A 26,665-nucleotide genomic window follows, 5' to 3' on the forward strand; every position below is an offset into this window, starting at 1 on the left:
AAATGATTGTGAATATACATGAGCTATTGCTATTAATGAAATGACCATTTAGGCACCTTTATCCAAAGCGACCTGCAGTGCCTTCAATGTATTTTTTTTATTTGTGCAATCCTGTAAAAAAAGAAAAAAAAAACTTGTTGCCTTAAATTTTTAAGTACAATCAACTTGACTGTGTAAGTCATTTCAAATTAAATTGCATTAAACTGGCTTAAAAATTTTTTGAATCTCGTATAACTTAAAAAATTAAGTTTAAAATGGCTTAACTTATTTTGATGAGTTGAAGTAATGTTAAAACATATGTTGTCATTGACTTTGTTTTTTACTGTGTGCTTTAACAGAACACAGCAACCGTGAAATCAGCATCGATAAAGAGCATTACATGAATGCAAATCTAGCAAAAGTGCAATTGGAGTCTAAATTAGAGTTTGTTGGCTGTACTGGTTTGCCTTAAAAAGTCTTAACCCCTCAACTGTAACTGAAAGCATTTTTTTTAATTTTTTTTTTTTATGGAAGTTTACATTTACTGTCAATCAAATGTACTGTAGCCTACTAAATATTTTTTATTTAATATAAAATACAATTTTACATAATATTTTTTACCATACAATTACTATAAAATCAAAGCCACATGTCTAACCAAGTTGTGTTACAAATTTGAAGTTGATATCACAAAAGTTCCTATGAGAATTTGTTTAGGCGCTGTACCAAAAATAGCCACCGGGTATCACTCACATTCCATTGAATTTTGATTTGATGCATTCTCCTGTAACAAATGAATACATTTCTGTCCAAATTTCACTTCTATCACAAAATATGGAACATTGAGACTCAGGCCTTTCCGATGATATGTGTTTTTGTCAAGATTAGAAAAGGTCTTCATTATAAAGTATAGTTAAAATAAATTCTGTAATATGAAGCATAAGTTTGAAGTCGTAAGCTTTCGAATGGTACCTAATTTATGTTACAGTTACTGAAAATATTCCTATATTGGTTGGATCCTCTGCATAAAGAGGCATTCAGGTTTGTAAAAAACAAAACAAAAAACATTGGGATGTTTATAATTTTATGCTGCATCTTAATTATCTAAAGCTTAATCATGCATTGCTAAATGAGTTTTAGATTATGTGATTGCTGTTTACTTTTACATTGCCTTTTTGCCAGCACTTTTTTCTGGGCCCTATGAGAAGGTTATATACATTACTGATTAAACGTTTGGAATCAGTACGATTTTTGCTCTTCTCTTATGCTCACCAAGGCTGCATTTATTTGGTCAAAATACAGTAAAACAATAATATTCAGAAATATTATTAAAAATAATTATTTTCTATTTTAACATATTTTAAAACGTCATATATTCCTATGTTGGCAAAGCTGAATTTTCAGCATCATTACTCCAGACTTCAGTGTCCCACGAATCGATCCTACATAAATCATTCTAATATGCTGTTTTGATGCTCATGAAACATTTTATTCATAGATGCCACCTACGTCACTACAAATAGAACGCCGCCATATTTGCGACCGACTCGCCCAGTGGCCGCCCAAACTGCCCATTTGAATGAGAGAGAGAGACAGAGATACCTGGAGAAATTTTCTATTTTAGGCTCCGATCCTTATTTGTTACCCCCAGTTTTCTTTAGTCCATTATTATCTGCCCCAGGCTTGCCCCAATTGGCCTTTCATGATAAATACTTAAGTCATAGACTAGAGCTTCATGGCGCGCGTTCATGGGAGTCGAGGCGATGTCATGAATGAATCTATGAATCTGCAGCTGTTCGGCTGGCATGAATGAATCTATCTAATCCGTCCATCAGCACAGCCAGAGACATCAGCCGAATATCATAAAAGACTGCCATATCTGTCCGAAAGATGTTCAATTACAGAGAAGAAGGTTTAATACACACAAATATCGAAATTAAAGAATCTTTCGAGTCGAATCTTTTTAAATGATTCGGCTGCGATTAAAAGCTATCAAGAGGTAAGCTCATCAGTGATTATAATATAACGTTAACGACTTAAATTGCAGTTTGTTCGTCACATAAAGCTATCATATGAATAAATAACGATATTAATATAACGGACGAGTCGTATTAGATCACTTTTATGATACTTTTGTGATTTTTTTTTGTCTTTTATTATTATTATTTTTTGCGTGACAGCCCCCAGTAGGCTAATCTAATGTTACTCATTCACTTTCATTACATCGACAAGAAGAGTCTCCATTAGGCTACATATTCAAAAATGTCCCTTTGTCTTCCACGGAAAGTAAACTTAAGGATTTGCACATGAAGGTGAGTAAATGACGGCAGAATTATCATTTTTGGAAGAACTAGTCCTTTAATATGCATTTCAAGGCTGAGATTATGCATCGTCTGCAGAGCTAACGTTAACGTTACTTACACAAAATAACATCTAAAGCGCATGTGACGAAGACAATATCTTTATGAACTTCAGAAAAATATTTATTAGATTTAGGTAGGTATTAACTAACAGACAGACAGACAGTTATATTCAAAACAACCCCAAATCTTACTAACTTACCATGATAAAGTGCATTTAAACAGATCCAACAATAAAATGAAGACAAAACATTATATGTCGATATCTGTCTGTATATGTTGGCCACTGAGAGTATAATTGAAATATAATTAACCACAAACCAACATGAGACTTCAAGTCTTTTAAATAAATGATTCTCTCTTCTTTTGGTATAGAATAAAATACCATTTCAGGTTTCCTCTTGCGGCTGTTGTTGCAGCCAACTGCACAACATATTGCAGGCATTACTTACACCGTCGGTCGCAAAGATGGCGGCGCAAAGCTACAGTGACGTCATGTGAATCGAATGAATTATTATTCTTATAAATGCTGAATCAGTTGAAACAGCATTAGTTGAAATCAGTTTTTTTTTTTTTTAGTTAGCTCCAAAGAACAGCATTTATTTGAAATCTTTTGTAACATCATGAATGTCTTTACTGTCACTTTTGGGAAATTTAACGCATCATTTTGCTGAATAAAAGTATTAAAAAAGACCTTGCTGAATAATATATTGTATATTGTAAGTCCAATTGACCTCCGTTTTTCCCTAAAGCGATATGAATCCAGGTGTTGTGCTGTCTCGGGGTGAGATGAGTGGGGACACCTGTCTGTGTGATGCACCTGGAATATTGTTATGGTGTTACTTAAATATCACCAAAATGTATGCACACAAAAAACCATACCCCAGTTCTGTGACATTTCACGTTTGCTGATTGTGAGATTCCTTTGTGCTGGAGAAGTAGAGGGCAACTGAGATGGCATCAGGTGTGTGCGTGTTTGGGCTCTTTCTCATAATAAGTGAAAGAACAGTGATCGGGGTAGACTTGACCTTGGACTTGCAGGCAAACACAGATCTAATACCCACTAATACACAGTGAACTTTAAATGAACATTGCCTATTAAAAAAAAAAGAAGAAGCTCTTTGGGGCTCTTGTCCCTGTAGGCTTCATTCTGACACTCACACTTCCTGAAGTATTTTTTCCCTCATTCTCTGTGACTGCTTTAGGTCCCTTAAGCAGTATATGTGGTGTGTGTGTGTGTGTGTGTGTGTGTGTGTGTGTGTGTGTGTGTGTGTGTGTGTGTGTGTGTGTGTGTGTGTGTGTGTGTGTGTGTGTGTGTGTGTGTGTGTGTGTGTGTGTGTGTGTGTGTGTGTGTGTGTGTTGTGTTGCAAACAAACAAAAAAGTAATTGATGACTTGATTCCAGCTGTTTATCTTTGTACAGTATACATGGTTACAAATAGGCTAATATTATTCATCATGGATAGCCTACATTAAGAGTGCACTGACATTTTTAATAAGAGTTGCCCTTCTCTTTTTAAATTCTCAAAAAATAGGTTTGTACACCCAAGCAAACTCAAACTATGCATCTATACATGCATAACATCTCCATGCATATTTTCATGTTATTATCTTGATGCTTTGCCTGGCCTACTTGGTCGAGTTAAAGGAGATCATGATTATGTAATGTAGCTGTCTTGGGATATGTACTGTTTCCACACACTTGAATGAGCTTTAAGAAAATGTCACTGGACATAGAATTACGCCTACAAAATGCTGAATGGTGAACTGAATAAAACCAAATGCAATAGTCATACTAGACAAAAAGAGACTGGGTTTATCTTATCAGTGCTTATCTGCTGAGTTTGAGAGGAAAAATTCCCACTTAAATTACAATTCTGTCAATATTTGATTCCCAGTTAACAAACGTATTTTGGACTGACAAAACTACATCTTATAGTGCAAATAAATTGTAATTTGAGAACATCGTCCAATAGAGAAAAACATTATGGCCACGGTTCATTTTGTTAAATCCAATCCGCGTCTGTCTCCATGGAGCTCCAGAGCGTCTCGCAATGCCGAACACACTCGGCTCTTTCCGTAAAGAGGAGCGGTTTTTGCCGAAGACACTCGGCTCTTGCACTATTATGGAGAGATTTATGACGAGGGTAGTTACTCTGCTTTTTGTTGTTGTGGACTAGTAGTTATAACCGGCTCTCGGCTATTTTCGTTTCGAGAAACGATTAATGCCGAATTCACTCGGCACTTTCCGTACGGAGGCGCGATTACAGCCGATTCCCTGCTCTGCGCTCGCGACTCTGGCACATCACTCATTAAGCGTTGTTTTGGTCTTGTCCTATCCTACTTACAAGCGCTTTTCTCTCCAACAAGAAAATGGATACCGCTAACCAGGTAGGAAATATGTTAATGTTTGTGCATTTGACAATATTGAAAATCACGAGAAGTGTTTAAAATGTAGTCGACTGAAATGTGCCTAATCAAACTGCATCAAATGACGTTATTGATCATGTTCATTGTTATTACTACAGATTGTGTCACTTGGGACATTCCAAGTTCTTAAATTACCTCTGGGATTCATCCGCGTTCTAGAATGGGTAAGTGTGCGTAAAACACGCGTTTTTCCACTCACCTTTCTCAAACTCTCTTTCTTTTACTTTTCTCAGTTGGCTCAATAAACTTGGTCAAGGCATGTGTTGGGGAGATAGGGATTTTTACTATCGTTTTCTTTTCTTTTTTTTAACCATCATTCATATGTTGTAGTCAGTTTTGAATAAGTAGCTAACCTATATGCCACAGCCATATTTATAATAGGTCCCTTAATCCATTTGGGCATTTCTTTGTATCGGAATTGGGGCACGTTAAAAGGATATCTTACATTTCTAAGTTTTGAACCGTGTCATTTATTTTAAACATGTAAATTACGCCTCATAAGTGTAAGTGACATATTCTGCTGATGACATGATCAATCCCATATAAATGAACCGAGGGGCTCGGGTTTATATAATGCACCAGCAGTCAATTTTTTCATGGGTTCTGCTCTTACTCGTTTTTTACTGCAATAAAGAGGAAATTGGTAAATGTAAGTGGAGTCAATTTTAAGATGACCTCTAAACTTGATGTCTACGTAAATTGAGTGCAAATTGTAAATATATAATTGGTGATAGTAAGGTTTACCATTATGCTAAAATCACTGCAGATTTTTATTTTTTTTGCTTTCTGCACATGGTCTGTCCATGCATAAGAGAGCTGATGTGTTTTTAAACAAGCAGATGTGTAAATACATAGCAAAATACATTTGCTTTGATATTTATTCCTTGTGCTAAGCTGATATTTGTGCAGTATATACTGGGACTTGTTTGTTTGCATAATGTGTCACTTGTTTTATACTTGATGTACTTGATATACTTGATACTGTGTAACCAGAAATGACTATTCTGCCACTAATTGTAGCCTCTAGTTTGAAAAAAAGAAGCTAAAATGTGTTTTCCCACGGCCATCTGATGAGTGTGGGTCTGGGAAGTGTGTGCCATTCGACTTGCCATGGTGTCACACTCTGGTGCTCTGACATAATCTAGTTGATGAGACTCAGAAAGTATCTGATCTATAAGGACATGTCCAGTTGTACAGTGTATGTGTGTCCATCTGCAAGTCTTTCTGGACTGTTAGTGGCAATGTGTGGCTTTAGTACCCTATTATCAGGTTCTTTGCACAACAACAACAGGATTCACAGAAAGCAAAACTTATAGAAATGGTATTTTCATATGAGATGCTATCATTACCATATGGCAAGACATATGTGCAGAGCACTTGCAGCTCTTAAAGCTAATTTACTGTGCTAAGAAAAACAATTGTGGTCTGGTCTGCCTTAAAAACTATTTAAAATGGCTAATTTAGTATGCTATGACCTGTTCCCCAGATGATAGAATAGAATAGAATAGAATAGAATAGAATAGAATAGAATAGAATAGAATAGAATAGAATGCACTCTTAGGAAAAAGAGGGTTCAATGGGCTATGTGTTTTTGACTCAGTTTTAAAGATCTCTTGCCAAAAATGTCTAAGGAGAAATGTCTTAAATTATTGCAGAATACTTTCATGTTTCATGGGTTGTTTCATTTTTTTCCTAGTGATAAAGCATATTTACTAACTTTAATTCATAAAATTGTATTAAAATATAAAATGTATTAAAGCAAAATTAATTAATTAAAACTAAATTCATTAAATTATTCCATTCTCATGATGGGAACTCCTAAAAGGTTATATATATCAAGTGCCTGACAGAACCCTTTAAGGGTTTTCTTCTAGCATAGAATATATATATATATATATATATATATATATATATATATATATATATATATATAATCATTATTTTTTTATTTTTTTATTTTTTTTACATGAGCAATGTCTTCTAATTTTGCAAATATTTTATTTATTACATCAAAAATTTAATTTCTAAGCCTCCCCTGTGCTATCCTTACTGTTCGCTGCAAAGTCAAAAGGTCAAGTGCTCTCTCAGTCCCTTTTTCCGTCATCAAACTGTATGGAGAGGAGAAAATTAAAACATTTACAATGCCAACCATAAACGGCTCTGAGCTATGCAAATGTGAGGCAGGCATAAGTGGCAGCGCCATTTTGGATAATTATTGCAATTGAATGCTGGGGGATTGGAGGATGTGATGCATCTTCTCCTGAGGAAATTAATCTCCCCGCTCTCCATTTGAAGTGTCCTCAAAAAAAAACAAAAAAAAATTAGAAGCTTATCACTGGGGAAACATGCAGTCTTAATCACTTTTGGTCACACAGTGGTTTTTCTCTGTGTGTTTCTGTCTGTATCTCTCTCTGCAGGTCTTTAGTTTAGTCTCTGCCTCTGTAGTTTCCTCTCTGCCAGTTTTTTTTTTTTTTTTACACAGTGATTCCTGCACAGACGCCTCTTGATATTTTCTCCCCTCCTCTGTCTCTCAAAAGCAATTATTTGTGAATCGTGATAATTAACCAATTATTAAGCTGTTGAAATTAGATGACTCAGTGAGACCAATGACACATATTAAAATATGCAAAATGATGTATTATGGACGAGTGGATAAATGGTTGGTTGGATGGATGGATATAAATGTATGTATGGATATATAATAATAAAATATAATGATATAGCAGTCCCTCCAGAAAAACGCGGAGTTTTTTAGTGATTGTTGCGGGCAAAAATCCTTGATTATGCGGCAAGATTTCTTAAAAAATGCGATGGAATATGCGGGATATTTATGCAATTTTATGCGATGAAATTGCGGGAACTTGCAAAAATTGCGGGAACTTGCGAAAATTGCGGGAACTTGCGAAAACTGCAGTTTGATGAAAAAGAGAAAAAAAAAGTGATTGCCCAACACCAATTACATTAATAGTGTAATAAATGTCTTCATTTTAGTTTGAATGGGAAAGACGAGGTGTAGGCTATTCACCCTGCTTAGGGGGATGCGATCAAAGCCTGGAGTGGAGCAAAAGCATGTTCCTCTCTCCACTCTAAGCGTTCTTTTATCACTCCGCTCATGATCCACTCCGGGTTTTCCAGTCCCGCTCACGGAAAAACTGCTCCATGTTCACTCGTTTTTAAGAAAGTTACAGAAAACAACTTCTACAAACAATTTTAATTTGCCAACATTTGATAATAATAAATAAAAGTGCATGACGTGCAAATCAGATAACAATCAAGTGCAATAAACATGTTTTGTCAGGGCATCACTCCCGAACCAGCATCAACACTCCATTTTCAACATCTGCTTAACTTACTCCTTCACACCACAGACACGTCTTTTTGCCTTCTGTGTCTGACGTGATTTAACTTCTCCCCAGTTGTTCCATGAAAACATGCAAAGCACGGCCTGCGGTGTAAGATACGACCGGATTTTTGTGAAATAGGCCTATCGCGGGGTTTGCAGCTTTTCAATGATGTCGCGTAATTACGTCACTTCATAACGTTCCCATGGCAACAGGGGAAATGGCTGCGCTTGTGTGAAGTAAACCCAACATTTGTCAACTTTCTGCTGACTTTTTGCAACGAAAATGCGGGGATTATGAAATCATGCAAGCCCGCATATTTTGCACGCGGAAATCTGCAATTTATGCGGCAAAAGTGCGGCGTATTTTAAAAAATGCGCCCCCCGCATAAATATGCGGACTTTGGCTGATTATGCATGGAATCATGCGATCGCATAATCGCGTTTTTCTGGAGGGACTGATATAGGAGTGCATTCAACAATACACAGCTAGCCGTGGATTATCCCGTTTATACCATGGACTTTTGCCAGCGTTGACAAGTTAAAGCTGTCATTGATGTTTGCAGTGCTAAATTTGACTGGAAGGGTTACAATTTTCATTCGTTAGATCTAGCATTCTGTCCTCTTTAAATCAGACAGAGGTAAAGTAGCGGGGTTACATTAATTTGTATGAATTATAACATTTGTATGAATGAATTAGCCTATCGCTGGATCGAGAGAGAGAGAGAGAGAGAGAGAGAGAGAGAGGCTCTGTTTACACCTGGTATTAAGATGCATTTTGGACTGAGCTAATCAGTAAACATTATGAGAAGTGTGCTAGCCAGACGGCCGGGATTTATACTTTGTTGGCTGAAGACCCAAGTTTGGTTTGAAGATGAAAAACGTACCAAGCACAATGTTCTCTCACCATTCCTGATTTCTAACACGCACTCAACAGCGTTCGCCATGGTCTTGCTGAAACTAAAGCTGATGCTTTTCATGTTTTTCCGTTGTCTCTGGGCGTGTTCATATGTAAATTGCGCAAGCTTATTTTGTCCATTAGATCGAAAGATCTGAAAAAACCCATACATTTACCCGCCCATAGACCCTCCCCTCGAAGAAATCAGGACGGAAGTGGTCGAAAGTGGACAAAAAATACGGATTAAAATACCAGGTGTAAATGGGTATGTTTCTCCCTCATCTACTTGTGATCTAATCGACCAAAACGCATCTAAATACCAGGTGGAAACAGGGCCAGAGAGAGAGAGAGATGTGTGTGTGAGTTACCTGCATCTGTACAGAGTCTCTCTCTACTGGCAATGAAGCTGTGAGTTTAATTATTTCAAAAACAGAGACATTAAAACCTCTTTGCTGATTAATGTAATGTGGCAATTCAGTAGCGAAGTTAATTTATTAATAAAAGTCGCAGGCAACATTGACAAGTTTCTGTCCTCCTGTTTCTGTGTGTTCGCAGCGCGATCTCCAATGTATGTGAGTGACCTGCGTGTGTGTGTGCTTAGATGAAAGCAGCGCATTAATAAAGAACGATGATTAAACTGACTTGGAACTATTGTGCATTAAATGTTTTTATTGCACACCTTCCAGTCAGTCAGAAAAGACATTTATATTATGTTATCCATTTGATCCATTTTCCAAAAAGCTTGTCCGATGTAAGATCGGGTGGATGCTGGAATATTATATTATATTACAGACAAATACAATACAAATTGTATTTTAAAAACAACATTAAATTATACACATTATTTGTTTTCCATGGCTAAGAAACCGTAAGTAGTTTATGAAGTCAGTTCATACAGTCGATTTATTTGAAACATTTTTTGACTGCGGAGACTGAGCAGACTGGTGATTCATTGATGTAAAGTTGACTGACAGGATGGTAGAGGGTTTTACAAATTCACAGAAGAAATGTTCTTTGACTTTAGATGTTCATCAGTTCACTGGAAAGGTTGACTGACTTTGGGCAGATGTGCTTTGGCTGCCTGTGCGCAGATGTGCAGAAATTCATCTGTGAAAGGTTGGCTGCCTCTCCGTTTTTCGATCTCGAATGAGGCAGTGGTTTCATGACCCACCTTTTTGTCACATGGATAAGACACAACAGAGGAAAGAGTGAAGAGCTAAACCGAATCACATCCCACACTATCTTGTGACTTAAAGTCCAGTAAAATATAATGAATTTAGAACAACAGCTGTAAATCTATCAAATATTTTTGTTAAAATCTTTGAAGAACCAGTTCTTTTACATGTTTTGTGATTAGTTTATGACAAAAGCCAGTGGCAGGGTCAACACATAAGCTCCAACCTATACGCAAGCAAATATACAGTCGGATTGCATCCTGGTCGGGTGTCCGATTCTGACTAACCGCTGTGACAGTTACCTCAGGGCAGGGGGAGGGGCTTGTGATATCATGTGACCAAGTAGCCATGGAAACTCCATAGGGAGACAGCATCTGAGGAAAAGAAGGGGGGACAGTGTTTTAAAAATAAAATGAGATTTTATGCCTACTTATGATCAGTGAAGCATACAAAGAGCGCCCAGATACACACTGGCTGAGTGTGTACAGTATAGGCCTGAGTGCATTGTACAGACGGGTAATGATCTCTGGGACCATTCAACACAGCTTATCTTATAAAACAATACTTGTAGTTTGCAAGAACGATGGGGAGCTGGAAATTGTGTTCCAGCTGTGTAGGGAAAGACACTCATGTTCCATTTTTAGACTTATTTAAATCCCTTAAACATTGTCTGTGTTCATCAGGCTATCTGGTTAATGCTAAATCACTGTTTTTAGCCGTCTTGCAACTAGAGACTGATGCTTCCGTGCGAGAACATGGGATATTTTTACTCTTGCCACATACTGTGGGAATCATTGGCATGAAGCGTGGCATGAATGCAGCGGTTGGGGGATGGAAAGGTTTGGCTTTTGTGTGTATGTATATGCATGTGTGTGTGTGTGTGTGTCTTTACATTCAGCAGCATTTAGAAACATTCAGGAAGTACGCTGTCTGAGAGTTCAATGCGGGCTGAAAGTGAAGAGGTTAACAGGCACGTCGCTCTTGAGCGTGTTTTGTGTGTTCACCCATGAGTAAGAGATGAGTGGATGCTTTAATGTGACACAGATGCATTCTGATCTATATCCACTGATATACTGATATATCCACATTCTTTTTTCTACTTTCCTATAAGCTCAATAGAGCAGTGATCATGGTAATCTACTAGTTAGTTGGTTAGTTGGTTGTCTGAACAACTAGTCAAGTAGTCAAACCCCATAATACGTATGCTAAGGTCACGTGCACTAGATATCAATCAGTACTTTTCTTTTTCTGCCATCTTTTTCAACAACTGACCTTTTTCCTGAATTATAATAATATATTGTACACATTCCATGCATTAAATGCAGCTAGGTCATAATATATACACACACACACACACACACACACACACACACACACACACACACACACACACACACACACACACACACACACACACACACACACACACACAACACACACACACACACACACACTCACACACACACAATATATATATATATATATATATATATATAGGCTATATATATATATATACATACACACACACACACAATATATATATATGACCTATATATTATAGATAGATAGATAGATTATTCTGACCTAGCTGTTTAATACTAACATTTCTAAAACTAAAACTGAAATAAAATAAAAACTAAAGCTAAAAAGAAATATTACAAAAACCTACAACTTAAACTAAAATGAAAATATAAATTAAAAGCTAATTAAAAATATGAATCAATACTAATCAAATAACACACACACACACACACAAGAAAATAATAATATTTATTTTTACATAACGTTTTTTAAAGTACAAAGACTGATATTTTTATATTCTCTAAGCTGTTTGGTGCTTTAAACACACCAGTAGTACCGTAAAATCATTCATAAGATCTTTTTCCTTTCCCTCCATCATTTTGCTCCTCTCTCTCTCTCTTTCTCAGAGTTGCTGTGTGTCTAACAAGTCAGTGGGTCTGTGTTGGTGTAATCTTCTCCCCCTCTTCTCCTCTCTGCGCTCTTCATCTTTGCCCTGCAGAACACAGCTGGGAAAGCTTGATAAACAAGCCACGGCATCGTAACACTCACCCGCTCGTAGTCACACCAGTGTGCGCATGTGAGAAAGAGCGAGACAGGGAGAAAGTGAGAGCGGAGGGATGGAGAGGAGAATGCAGCTGTAATGGATGAGAGGAGAGGGGGTGGGTCTCCAGAGCTTCTCGCCATGCTTGAAGCGAGTGTGTTCGGGGCTTAGTTTGTGTGCTTGTTTGTTTGGGCAAGCATGTGCTTATTCATGTGAGGGTGTGCATCTAGTGCAGTGATGTGAGCTTCATTGGCTCACTCTACACACACATGTTCACACACATGCCTGAGACTTTGACTCCTATGGTACTGACATTTACGGCATAATTTTTACTACAACAAACATAATATTTATTTTTTTTAAAGCAAAAATTTTGGTTGAGGCACTTACAAATAGAAGTGAATGGGGTCAATCTAAAATAGTGTTGTTGTTTTTTTAATATATATTTTGAATTTTCATTTTCTTTACATATTTTTTTTTATTTTGCTTTAATTGATTTTTATTTCAGTTTTAGTTTTTGTAATTTTAGCACTTAATTGTATTTTATTTGATATAGTTGCCAACACTGTAAAAAAAGTAATTTTTCAAGAAAATACTATTTCAGTGTTTCTACTTTACAATTTCACATTAAATTCAATGTTATTTGCCATTTCTTTTTAATTGTTTGTGAAATTTACTATTTATTTTTGACTGATAACTGTTTCTATGCCATTTTTTTTCAGTGAATGCAACATTTCTAATTTCCATCAATTTTTTTTATATATCTGTATTTCAATGAACAAAAACGATTTAAAAAATAGTTTTAGATAACAATAACAACACTGCTGTAAGTTTTAAATACTTACTGTTTTAAGAATAAAACCAGAAGACGTCAACAATGTGAGTGTTAACATGATTTTCGTGGGGAAAAAAACCCTGCTTTCTAAACTTTTCTGTGTAGTTATAAACAATTTTAACTTCATTGCCACAACAACATACAGTCTAAAATTCTAAAATCCAATTTGATTTGTGTACTGAACAAATTTACAGCTCAAATAATACACAAATTTTAAAGGGGTGGTATAATGCCCTTTTCACAATATCAAAATGTGTCTTTAAATTCACCATAGTGTGTATGTGAAGTTTTAGCTCAAAATACCCACAGATATTTTATATAGCATGTTAAAGTTGTCACTTTATGAGGGTGAGCAAAAACGCACCGTTTTGTGTCTGTTCCCTTAAATGCAAATGAGCTGCTGCTCGCGGCGCAGAGGGTGGAGCTTCAACAGCTTGTGTCATTTGACCTCACTCAGACATGCACTGAAAATTTCAAAAACTTTTAGCCTTTTATGTTCAAACCGGAGTCAGATGCATAGCTGCCAACTCTCACGCATTCACCGTGAGACTCACGCAATTGACACTCTTCACACGCGCTCACGCCACACATCCATTTTCTCACGCACAGAAAAATCGCGAAGCAAAGAGGACACGGAGACCGACAGACTAGACAGAGCAGGTACTTATGATATAAAAAAAATCTCAGCTCTCAGATTCTGTCACTTTTATTACGAAATGCAGACAATAAATACCGTTTTGGCGCTTGTAAATGTGACGCGACAGATCCCTAGCGGCACGTGAACCGATCATCTCTAGCTGATAGTAAATAACTTTAAACACGAATGAACACTGTTGAAAGATACAGTACAACTTACCGAAATGTATATTCCTCATACATAATATCGACCAATCAATCAAACAAAGGTGTCAATAAAACAGCTGGAGAACAATCATGTCACATAACATTTACCTCAGGAAAGCCATTTAATGACCATAATATAGGCTATAGCACGTTAGTTGCCTAGAAAAAAAGAGCTATTGAGAGTATTTGGCTAAATATGTGTACTATATTGCATATTTATTATATTTTTACTTATATCATTAAATAAAGTTGTTATTATAATAAAAAAAACGCATTATATTTCATTTGTGTTATTTTTTAACCTTAAATAATACTGCCAGCTGATAGGGCTCTCTGTATGTTTACAGCATTAGGTGAGTTGTTTTTTTCTTGAGAAAAATGAATGCCTATCTTGTGTAGCCTACCTAATATTTATCCAAATGAGTCAATATTAAATCAAATCACAATAACTGAATTGAATTGAAATAATAAAAATTTTAACTTCAAGAATGGAACCCATTTACTTTAATTGTAAGCACCATTTATTGTGGTAATAAAAATAACGCTACAAATACTGTTAATTAAGCTTAAACTTTATTAAGACCTTTATTCACACATTTGGTTCCCCACAAAGTTGGTAAAAACTGACCCACATACACACACAGGGCCATCACTATATGGGAGAAAGGTGGTGACGATTCTAGCTTTCTGCTGCCCCGCGATTTCAACCTAGCCCACAGCAACAACTTGCACTGGGGCCCCAGATACCCTAGCAAAGGCCCTGCACACACACAAACACACACACACACAAGCGAGCCACATTAGGATGAGTTCCTCTGTTTAATTACTGCAAGTGAGTAAGTGGCAGTAGCTGAAGCAGGAATAAATTAAAGCATCATAATTATGACTCACCTACCTCTTCTGGGTCTTGATTTAAACTCCCAGAAGCCCACATTAACTGTACAGAGATTCTGCAGAAAAGTGATCAGCTCAGACCACACTCATTTACTTAAAGTGAATTGGTATTTTGTGTGTAAATTATTTGATAAGTTATTTCTAAGCTAAGAGTTAAACGTGATGAAAACAATCCCCCACAAACAAATCACTGTCTGTGACTGTAAATGCTCAAAGTGTTGAGGCTCATCTTGGTGCTGTCACCAGATGGCGCTAATTGCTTCATTTTCATTGCAAGTTATCACATCCATTATTTTATAATCTTCTTCTTGCACATTAATATACAGTCCACAGTCCAAATGGCAGAGGGTCCAAATGATGATACTTGCTGTCTGAAATGACAATGTCAAAAGAGCAAAATTCTGAAACCAGAATATATTTTGTGGTATCTGCATTCAAGATCACTTTATTTGTATAATATATATAAACATATATATATATAGTAACAGTTTCAGCCGTTCCATCAGCTGCAACTCCACCCACTCATTCAAACTCACCTGAGGACTGATTCCCAGCACCTGTCACTAATCACCTGGGACTTGCCTATATACACATACTCATCAACTCTCAGAAAAAAAGGTACAAAAGCTGTCACTGTGGCAGTACCTTTTCAAAAGGTACACCTTTGTACCTAAAGAGTGCATATTAGTCCCTCAAAGGTAAATATTGGTACCAAAAGTGTACATATTAGTTCCAAAAGTGTACATATTAGTACCTAAATGGTACATATTAGAACTCTTTTGAAGGGTACTGTCCCAGTGACAGCTTTTGTACCTTTTTTTCTGAGAACATGTAGTGGTCTGGTCTGGTCTCCACTATGTGCAAGACTTACCGGACTCTCTACCTTATTGTTTACCTGTATCTTCATCTTCACAATCATAATCATCTGCAGTCTGCAACCTTTGTAGGAGTTCCGGGTCATCCTGCAAAGACAAAGAACTATTATCATCAAGTTAAATCATTTTAGTGCCTTTCACCATGCTGTGATACTTGTGCTCTTTCTTTGAATCTCTTCAATAATTAGGCTTCCTGAGAGCGTTCTTCCTGTTGCCTGTTCTTCAGTATCGCTGACAGAAGCCCAGACCGACTAAATGAAATGGATCCCGGGACTCCTTCAACTTTTCCTGCTGATCTGTTCGCCGACGTGATCCATCAACTCCGTCAGTCGCTCCTTCCGCAAGCCACCTCTTCCTGATCTGCATGCCAGTCCCATGGCCCTACCAGCGACATTCTCAGTCGAGAATTGCAGTGGCTTTCTTCTCCAATGCACTTTGCTGTTTGAAATGCAACCACAACGGTTTCGCACGGATAAAGCAAAGATCGCATTTATCATTTCTCTGCTTTCAGGCCGTGCGCTCTAGTGGGCCAAAACCATTTGGGAACAAGCAGGCAAGGTAACAAACACTCTGGATGCCTACTTCACTCACTTTAAGGAAGTTTTGATCAAACCACAAGTTCACTATCAGTTCATGATCAACTGTTTTGACTAAAACAAGGCAAATATTCGGTGGCTGAGTAGTGGATGGAATGAAACTGCCCTTATCACTGCTTACCGACAGGAACTGTCACCTTCTCTGCGAGCCATCTTTGATGACAGCTTTGGTTTGGAAAACCTCATTCACCGATCCATGTGTGTGGCTCAACACTTAAAAGCCTGTGAACATGAGTTACCATCAACACACTGTTCAACATCCTCCAGCACCAGCCCCGGAACACATGGAAGTTGATTCATTTCATATATCACCTACTGAGAGACAAAGATGCATTCAAAAACATTTGTGCCTTTATTGCGGGGCTGAGAGATGTTTTATTTCAGAGTTCCCTTCGCCCAGCGGTGAGTAACATTAATGTTCATCCCAATGTAACCTCTCTGCTGCATATTCCTGTATCAGTGATGTCTGCCCATCATTACGTTTCAGCAAAGGCCCTTATTGACTCGGGCTCCGCGGGAAACTTCATTTCAAGAAACTTCATCGACCACTTCTAAATCCCGAAGATCCCTTGTCAAAAGAAATTTAATGTTCAATCCATCCTGGGTAAGCCGCTTGGAAAAGGCTTTATAACTCACTGCACTCCATCCCTCACGATCCGCATCGGAGTAACCCACTCTGAAACAATACCATTGCTGGTGCTTGATAGATCAACCGTCTACATCATTCTGGGACGCCCCTGGTCACAACAACATTGGTTGCCCCTAATATTTCCTGGACCACTGACAACATTCTGGAATAAAAGGACTGCTTTAATTCCTATTTAAAACTTCCTACCCGAATCAAATCAGCAGCTGACTCGTCCAATGTGTTTCTCCAAGCAACCACCATTGAAAGTCCAGAGAAACATCACCAGGTCAAGATTCCTGAGGAATATGGGACGCTCCAGGATGTGTTCAGTAAACAACAAGCTTCCTTTTACCTCCTTATAGGCAATGGGTAGAGTGTACCTGTTATCCATTCCTGAACAAAAGTCCATATAGGAGTATGTAGAAAAGGCTCTTCCCCAGGGATACATCCGTCCTTCTACATCCCCTGCCGCTTCCAGCTTCTTTTTCATGGCAAAAAAGGACGGAGGCTTGTGGCAGTGCATCGATTATCGAACCCTCAACAAACAAACTGTCATGTACAAATATCACCTTCCTCTGGTTCCAGTGGCTCTGGAAATGCTGAGAGGTGCTACTATCTTCACCACGTTGGACCTAGCGCATACACTCTCATCCGGATACGGAGGGGGGATGAATGGAAGACTGCCTTCATAACACTATTGGGGCACTACGAATATCGGGTCATGCCATCTGGGCTGTCCAACTCACCCTCCGTGTTCTAGACTTTCGTGAATGAGGTGTTCCAGGACTACCTCTATCGTTTCGTGATCATCTACAGTACATTAAAGGGATCCTAATCTACTCCTGGAGCGAGGCAGACAATCGCCTCCACGTTATGCAGCTCCTTCAAAAGTTAGGAGAAAAAAATCTTTACCTTAAGTTGGAGAAGTGCAAATTCCATGGTTCATCCATGCAATCCCTGGGCTACATCATTAAGACCAGGGGAAGGTAGACGCAGTGCAGAATTGGCCCACTCCCACTACCGTAAAAGAACTTCAACGATTCCTGGGCTTCGGAAAACTTCTACCACCGCTTCATCTTCAATTTCAGGACCTTGTCAGCTCCTCTCACCTCCCTATAATGCAAGACGCCCAAGTCTCTGTCCTGGAGAGGCATTCCATCAGCTCAAGCTTGCATTTAGCACTGCTCCCACCTTAATCCATCCAAACCCAGATCTACCATTCATCATTAACGTTGATGCTTCCTGAACTAGTGCAGCAGGGGGACCCGTCAAACTCCATCCGTGTGCCTTTTGCTATCAAGCTGCCGTTGGAAGAATGGTGTTACTGGCTGAAGGGGGCAACTCATCCATTCAAGGTCTCATTGATGTAAAGTGGTTGTGTTTGCCTTGTCTTCCTATGAATTTAATAAAGACAGTTTGTGTTTAGATATTCTCATTTGTTGTGCGTTTGACAGTGTTGACCAGTTCAACCTGTGTTACACTGCTTAGACATTGAGCTGCAGCCTCTTAGTGGACCCATTACAGTGAGCCAATGTTAAAGCCACATTCAAAACAACTGAGTAGTTCTCTGATGAGCATGAGTGCGCGGCCGATACAGGGCCACTTCTTCTGCCGTGCTCTACCAATTCACATAAATGAGAAATTGGATTCCCTGAGTCTTTCAAGCTAAGACCACTGGGTTTAAATAAATACTTCCCTGTGCAACTCAATACTAACCACAAGAGAAATTAATTTCAAGCCAGGTTTCAAAGGCTTTTCCTCTGTCTGATACACTCAGCCGTGGAATATGAGGGCTGTATGATTTACAGCACTGAAATAAGGGTCCCGGATGCATTTTCTTTTAGAATCATCATTGGTTCAATTCATTTTTAACATTAAAATACAGTCATTTAGAAGTCAATCCCTAAATAACTTCTTTTTTTTTAATAATGAATGTTTGCTTGTTTAGATATTCTATCATAAAGTACAGAAAGCTCAAATGTAATGCTGTTAGTTAACATAATCAAAATTGTGTAATTATTGTCTATTGAACATATCTGACTTGAAAAAAGCTCACTTTATGAGTGTTTTGGCAACAATATCTATAAATAAATAGGCTTTATCTGATTTTTATTTGAGAATTGTAATTAAAAAACTGTTTGATTCTTTATGATTTAAAAAAATAATAATTTCTGTTAAACACTCTGGAAAAGTAATTAGAGACACAGTAAAAAAAGGTTTTAAAATATTCTAAACTTTCTATATTATTTATATTTTTAAAAAAAATATATTTGTTTGTTTTGTTTTGTTTGTTTGAAAACAACAGCCTAAGGGACAAATCTTCTAATTCTTCAAAATAAAAAATGATCTATCCACAAAATCATCCAAATCCATAGATACATACATGTAAAGCTTTTTTTATTATTATTAAAAAAGGGCAGAGAGAGAAATTGGCAGAATAATTGTCATGGAGTCATTCAGTGCAGTTTATTAATGACATAAAGCACTCTAGAGACTCTAGAGACTCTCATTCTAATCAAACAATACTGAAATATAGCTCTGTAACATTTATCACACCATAAACCAGTTGACAGTTTTTGTCCAAAATGATTTACTACTAAATTACAGCTGTTTTATATCCATTCCAGCATGTAACATCTCTCCCACTGGGAGAATGTTCTGAATCCCTGCAATACATTTCAATGACATGGATCATTGTCAGCGTACAATGCAGCTAGTGCAGTGTTCACCCTGTCTTGTAGCTTTCTGGGAATGTGTGTGAGGGCGAACATCAGTGCCTGTGTGTCTGAAGGTGTTCTCTCAGCTCAAGTTTCAGTGAGGCTCAATGATAGACACCTCAGTGAGGGATTGTGGGAGCTGTTTGCAGCGAGACAGTGGCGTAGGTGGCTTTGAAGATGCACATACTGAGTTCCTCATTGAAATGCATTTGTTCCCATTGATCTGAGATGAGTTATCCCGATATACTGTAAGTCTTAATCAAAAAACAGTACAGAAAAATGTGGAGGCCCTGAATCTAGATATTAGATGTAACTTCAGTTTGGTTTGTTCAGTGGCAGTTTCTTATTAAATATGTGTAAAACTAATAATTTTAATTTAAAGGACATCCTAAATAATTATGCTTTTAGGTTTACTTGATGCGTTTCACAATGGCATCAACTTTTCTTGATGCAACTTTTCTGATTGAGTTTTAGTGTGCAAAAAAACAGTTAAAGCAATACACTATCAGCATGCTTGTTAAAAAAAAGAAGTAGTCAAACTAGTCAACTTCTCTAAATTAACTAGATGATTGTTGGAAAACTTTTTCTTACGTTTTTCTCACAGTTTTAATATTTATATATTTATGTTTTATTATGACTGTTCTATATATATATTATTTTTTTTATTAGAATTATTAATTTTTTTTTGTTTATTTAATTTTATATTATTATTTCACAGCAATTCCAGGACTACAAAAAATGACTCGGCCATAGAAATGACCTGGAAAGAATAAAATATGTTACAGAACAATATGTTTTTCCAACATTATTTTATGGATAGCCACCAGAACTTGTTTATTTATTATTATTATTATTATTTATTATTATTTTTCTATATTGTAATTTAATTGTAAAATGTTATTTTATTTTATTTTATTTTATCTTATTTAAAAATTTTACAGCAATCCCTGCACTGCCAAAAATTCAAGTTCTTACATAATGATTGCCATAGAATTTTGAAGAAAAATATATATGTTACAGAACATTATGTTGTCATCGTTTTATGGATAGCCACCAGAACATCTTAATGTGTTTTCTCAATAATCTATTGAATTTATATGTAGTTGAGTATCAGAGTTTCTCTGGGGATTTCAAGACCTATATTGTGATCCACAAGCACATAGAAGAACCATATGGTACCTACAGTTTTCTCCTTAAAAGAAGGTCTTCTATTTCTGTGGAAGCCCTTCATCTTAAAATTGAAGTGAGGCATTCCCCAAACCCCAGGTCACTCACCCTCCACTGAAGATAGAAGCATGACACAGTTTCTCTCTGGCACAGATTTAAGTCGTCTCATTACTCTGTTGGTTAGAAACCGTGAAAATATTCTGGTGGGGAAAGACAAAGACGGGACACCTCTCCTCATTACCAGCTCAACAGGTGCTATACGCACATATGGGTCGTTGAGAGAGAAACGTCCTTTCTACTGGCTGTCGAGCTCCCACGCACTGCTCACCCATTCTCCCAATCGTTTCTCACACCTGTCCATTAGATTCAACCAAAATGGAGTGTGATTCTACCTCTGTCAGACACACTTTCATTTGATTGCATCAGCACAGGGTCTCTGGTTTGACTCCTTGTGGTGAGTGGATAAATCCATCACAATAGGATCTCAGCTCTTGGACTGGATACTAAGTAGAGTCTAAAGGCCACACTGGGGAATCCTTAGACTTAATACTTAAGTTGAATTCTTGAATGGGAAATAGTGAATAAATGTTTCCTTGTTTTTTTAAGATAGAGTTTGGTGTATATAACATGTTGCCTTCAGAACACAACTGCACTTCCTGCCTATATAGTTCAATTCAATTCATTTCAATTCAATAATGAAAACAGCATTATATACACATTTTTATTAAATTGCCCCTTTAATATAAGCTGCAGTCCGTAACTTTTGCCACTCTAGCGGTTAATAAACAGAACTACATGCGTCTTGCGGAAGAACATAGCTTTCCTGTAGCTCAGTGGTAAGAGCATTGCGTTAACATCGCAAGGTTGTGGGTTCGGTCCCAGGGGATTGCACATACCTATGTATAAATGTATAGGATAACGCAATGTAAGTCGCTCTGGATAAAAGCGTCTGCCAAATGCATAAATGTAAAACATTGTAGCCTGGGATACTCCACAGTGGTACGACCTGAACCAGTCTAAAATAGTTAAACACAAACACTTATTATAGTGTTTGGAACACGGTTTGGAAATAGATTCACGATGTAGGCCACTCGCTCATTATATCATTTTTGTACATTTTGAGCACAATTTTTTTTTTATGTATAAACTGCAAACACCATAATTTCCAGGTTTCTGTATAGCAAGGTTATTATTGTTAACTAAAACTAAAAACATTAAAAACATTTTTTTTTTTTTTTTTACTTTTCCTTGGATGAAACTTCTTGAATGTGTGAAATTCACCACCAGTTCTGGAATGTTGAGGGTTTAACGCACATCATGAGACTCTAATGCTTATTTCCATTACCTAGACATAAGCTTCATTGTTACGGGGTGTAGCTTTTCCAAGTTATTTTGGCATGTTATGTGAGCAGGCAATTTGAGGTTAGTCTTGAGAAGGCATCATTGTTTTTGCCATAATGACAGGCCAGTGAATTCTTATATTAGTAGCTGTTGACTATGGTAATTAATCATGTTGTTTATTAGCAGAGCTGGCATTTTCCATACATCTGAAATAGGCGTATACATGACAGTAACAATAAACTCTAACACTATTATCAGCATGTCATCTAACAGTTTCATAACATACAACATTATTGTTGCCTTAACAGCAATGCTAACAAAAATGTGCCTTACATAGAGGTGAAGTGTCTCATCCCATTGATATTCAGATCACAGTTCTCTCATGCTGCGTGTTTACAGGAAATTTTATTTGTTAACATCTGGGGATCTTCCAATTCAGTTTTTCATATTACTGATAGGCTACAGCACCTTTCAGCCCTAAAAAATAGGTTTCATCTTTTTCAATGCATTGCTGTAGCTTTGAGAAAAATGCCATGAGTTTCCCATTTTTTAACAAAGGGTTTGAAAGCTTTAAACCCATGTGACTGCTTTCAGTCCCAGAAAGGCTGTAAAAGAACTGTATTTTCCTCAAAACTTTAGTAGGGTGTCTTTTGGGCTTTGAAACTTTTTAAAAATGAAAGATACTTTCATAAATATATTTTTGCATCATCATTAAAGGGACATCTTAACATTTTTAAAAGTCAGATCAAGCTTAATGACAAAATACACAAAATGCCACCCTCAGGGCAAATACATAACAGCATATTAACATGAAAAGATGATGTGCACTTTAATCTTATTTGATAAAATATTAGTTATAGTTTTGTATTTTTTTTTTCTAAAACTCACACATTTTACTCTTAAGTTTAAAGTACAAAGTTTATAATAGCTTTAATCAATAAAGCTTTAAACTATCCATTAACATGCTAAACATTTCATTGAAATATTTTAAATGTTTTTATTTTTTGGTTATGCAAATGTTAAAAGAACATTACATTTTGCAAACATATTTTTAATGTTCTCTGAACTAAAGTTGTAACAAGTGCTGTCAAATCAATTAATCGCGATTAATCGCATCTAACATAAAGGTTTGTATATCTATATTTATATACAGTATATATATATATATATACACACACACATATTTTTATATATTTGCAAACTTTTATGTTAGAAGCGAATAATTGCGATTAATCGATTTGACAGCACTCGTATGGTAACATTTAAGAAACATTGGACGAGCATGCATTTAAAATGCTTCAGAAACATTCCATGAATGATGCATAAATACATTTTTAAGTTAATAATAACAATTATTAAAGACCATATAACTCTGAACGAATGTTCTATTAACATTACTGGAAGAATATTTGTTCATAACTTTGAGATAACCTTGCCAGAGCGTTATCAAAACTTCCCTGTTAGCTGGGTCTGCCCTTATTGCTTGATTTCATTTATTTCATCTGAATGCAGATCTGTAGCATTCAGTGTACATTCTGACTCATGACTTTGTGAAGTGATTTGTATTTAGGGAGTTCCTCTGTGTGTTTGTGACTGAGCAGAGCAAAGAAGGGAGTGCAGGGTTAGACTTTGAGAGCACAGAAGTGCCAACCCTCTCCTGATCTCACAGTCGAGGAGACACAAGCTCACAAGACGAGGAGATAGAGCAGAGAGACGAGGAGAAGATACAGATACTCTTAAGAGCATCTAATATGTTCTGAAGCTGGATATCTCTTTAGCTTTTAAATGTGTATGGTCATATTTGCTCCGGTAAGTCCTGGCTTCAGAATCTCTGCATGTCCGGTGGTACATAGTTATTGATTAATAGAGCTAAATTGACTTAATATTAATAACATTCTATGGTAGTTTTTGTTGTGTAAGATCTGAGATTTTTGTAAGTTTTGTGGTGCAGTTTCTTCAGTTTTTCCCAACATCCCATTTGTCAGCGTCTCAGAGACCTTTTGGGTGCAAAAATTGCTCTCTCACCATACTGAATCATTCATAATTCTGAATAAGTGAGACGTCTATTTCTGTTTTATGAATGACTCATTATTCATGATCAATGAAATGCTATGCAAAAAAAAGATTTGGTTTCCAGTGTTTCTCACAGTAGATGTTCAGGGGTCCTTGGACTCATATGGAATCTGTGCCGATTTGAGCTTTTTTGAGGTTTAAGAAACTGGAAAGACTGGAAACAGTCTGTAGTTCAGCTGTTGAGGAGGTACACTGCATATGTCTTATGTGTTACCATGGTGACTGACTATTAATCGTTGAAGGTATCTTGTTTGGAAACTGTATCCTCAGTAGACTTGTAAAGTAATAAGCTAGACTGTAAATCTATTAAAATAGTCCAACAAAGGACTATATGAAAAAGTGATCCAAGATGAATATATGTAATCAGAAGAGCTTCTGAAGTCTCAGAAACTGAACCCTAAAATTTGTTTCGCACCTTTTTCCAACATTTTCTGTTCTGAACAATGTGTATATTATCAATGTTTTATGTTTTTAAAAGAAGTCAAAAATGTCTCTTCAGAATTTATTCATGTGATGCAAAACTGAATTTTCAGGATCATTACTCCAGTCTTCAGTGTCACGTGATCCTTCAGAAATCATTCTAATATGGTGATTTGATGCTCAGTAAACATTTATCAATGTTAAAAACATATGTACTGCTTATTTTTGTGGAAACCATGATACATTTTTAAGAAATCTTTTAAGAACCGAACATTTTAAAGAACAGCATTTATTTGAAATAGAAATCTTTTTTAACATTGTAAATGTCTTTATATCAATGCCAGATGTGCTGAGTATTTGGGGGAGCCTGTTTGAAAAAAGATCATATTTTTGCAATTCCATTTGGAGTGGAAGAGAAATTACACAATTCACTTTTAATTTTTAAGGGAAAAAGTTTGTATTGCAGTACTTTTTTTATTATAATTTTTTACATTGACTGACACTATAATTGCATCATTAACATAGTTTTGCCACAGGATTCTTTATATTTTGCATATTTAGCACTATATCGATCAGTATGCTTTCAGTCCTTCACATTATGCTCTCCCTTGAATTTTGAATATATTCTCATCATTGATTTTTTTTTTTTTTAAGCTGCATATCTGCAGAATGACTTGTATCTGGGTTCAGTGAGATGTATCACCTCCTACAGAGAACCCATTCTCATATCAGTGTTGCAGAAATGTGTTTAAGCCGAGTCAGATTTGCTCTCAGAGAGCTTGTCCTCTGTGCTTAATAAGACTAGGCTTCACAATAGATCCACAGCCTGAATAAAAAAGGATAATGGACATATAAAGAGAAAAAGATTGGGAAAGAGGCGGAGGTTATTGAAGAATCTGTGGAGAGACTGTTAAAGAGAAAAATGTTAAAGACAAGATAATTGGAGACAAAGAGTGACAGAGAGCACCTCTTTGTGTGTGTGATCATGAAATCATAGTTTCACTCAGTGTTTGCAAACACCTTTTGCAAATGTGCTTGACATCTGCGGATGAGAATTAATCACCTGTTTACAGTGACTCCGACTTAATTGAAATTGGCCACAGTCTCATGTCGCTGCAGCTAATCCAGTATCTAAATAAAACAATGATTAGAGCAATTAACTCTACTAGTTAGAAACTATCCTTTAAGCTGGTGTGGAAACAGTATCTCCCTTCACTTTTCGTAATTATAAAGTCAACATTGAACTTCTTTAATGTACAACGGATTTCAGAGTGAATCGGATATTTGAAAGGAAAAAATGTGACAGAACTTGAGTGAAAAGTGGTCTCATTACAGGTGACTGCTTGTTGACATCAGCTGAAAAGGAAAGTCATTTCAGGTCAGGGGTGATGCAAGTTATTACAAACATTTTTGTAATGAGATTTATAGACATATCCCACGAGTTTGTTATGCCTGTATATAAGCACAACCTCAAAATATGTGCCTAATACATCTGTACGACCGTTAACAACAGAGTGAGCCATTTTTTTAGGTTATTGATGTGATATATTAGATTCCTGATGTTAGATTTTTATTTATTCAAACGTTCAATACATTTTTTATATTAAAGGCACACTATGCAGTTTCTGTTTTTCTCAAACAGCGACCCCTAGAGTCGCCGTGGAGTACTTGTATTTAACGTTACTGCCGTAAATACCACTCACGCAGAGTCGTCTCTTCACTCTTCCGACCGCGCTTTCTTAGCTATCGGGATGATTCGCCCTACTACAGGTTCGTTTACAATCTAAATGATTTCAAAGCTGTTATATGAAGGTACAAATCTTGCATGGTGTGCCTTTAAGCAACTTACGTTTTAGACAAAGTGTTGCTTGGTACTTTGTTTGTGTTACCCTAAAATAAATATATAAAAAACATGCTACATGCTTAAGTGGTATTTCTTTAATAAATTAATCAGTTTTTGAACAAATTGGTTGATTGAATGATTCCATGACTCACTCAAATACAGGGTGCTTCTCAATGGAAGTCTGCATCCG

The 26,665-nt window shown here is 36.7% G+C and overlaps 1 protein-coding gene across 2 annotated transcripts in view; it reads left to right on the top strand.

The window, feature by feature from the left end:
• Nucleotides 1-4,628: 4,628 nt before the first annotated feature.
• Nucleotides 4,629-26,665, top strand: part of synpra (synaptoporin a) — a 30,683-nt gene continuing 8,646 nt past the window's right edge. Inside the window, exons 1-2 of one of the 2 annotated variants that reach the window (XM_082156153.1) lie at nucleotides 4,629-4,729; nucleotides 4,867-4,932. In XM_082156153.1, the coding sequence (XP_082012279.1) occupies nucleotides 4,712-4,729; nucleotides 4,867-4,932 (84 nt within the window). In that variant the 5' untranslated portion in view covers nucleotides 4,629-4,711. Of the gene's footprint in view, nucleotides 4,730-4,866; nucleotides 4,933-23,781; nucleotides 23,949-26,665 lie in introns of those variants that run through there. The other variant, XM_082156154.1, reaches the window with a different exon arrangement.

The sequence above is a fragment of the Leuciscus leuciscus genome (assembly GCF_965113295.1).
Source record: "Leuciscus leuciscus genome assembly, chromosome: 23".
NCBI classification, from domain to species: domain Eukaryota; kingdom Metazoa; phylum Chordata; class Actinopteri; order Cypriniformes; family Leuciscidae; genus Leuciscus; species Leuciscus leuciscus.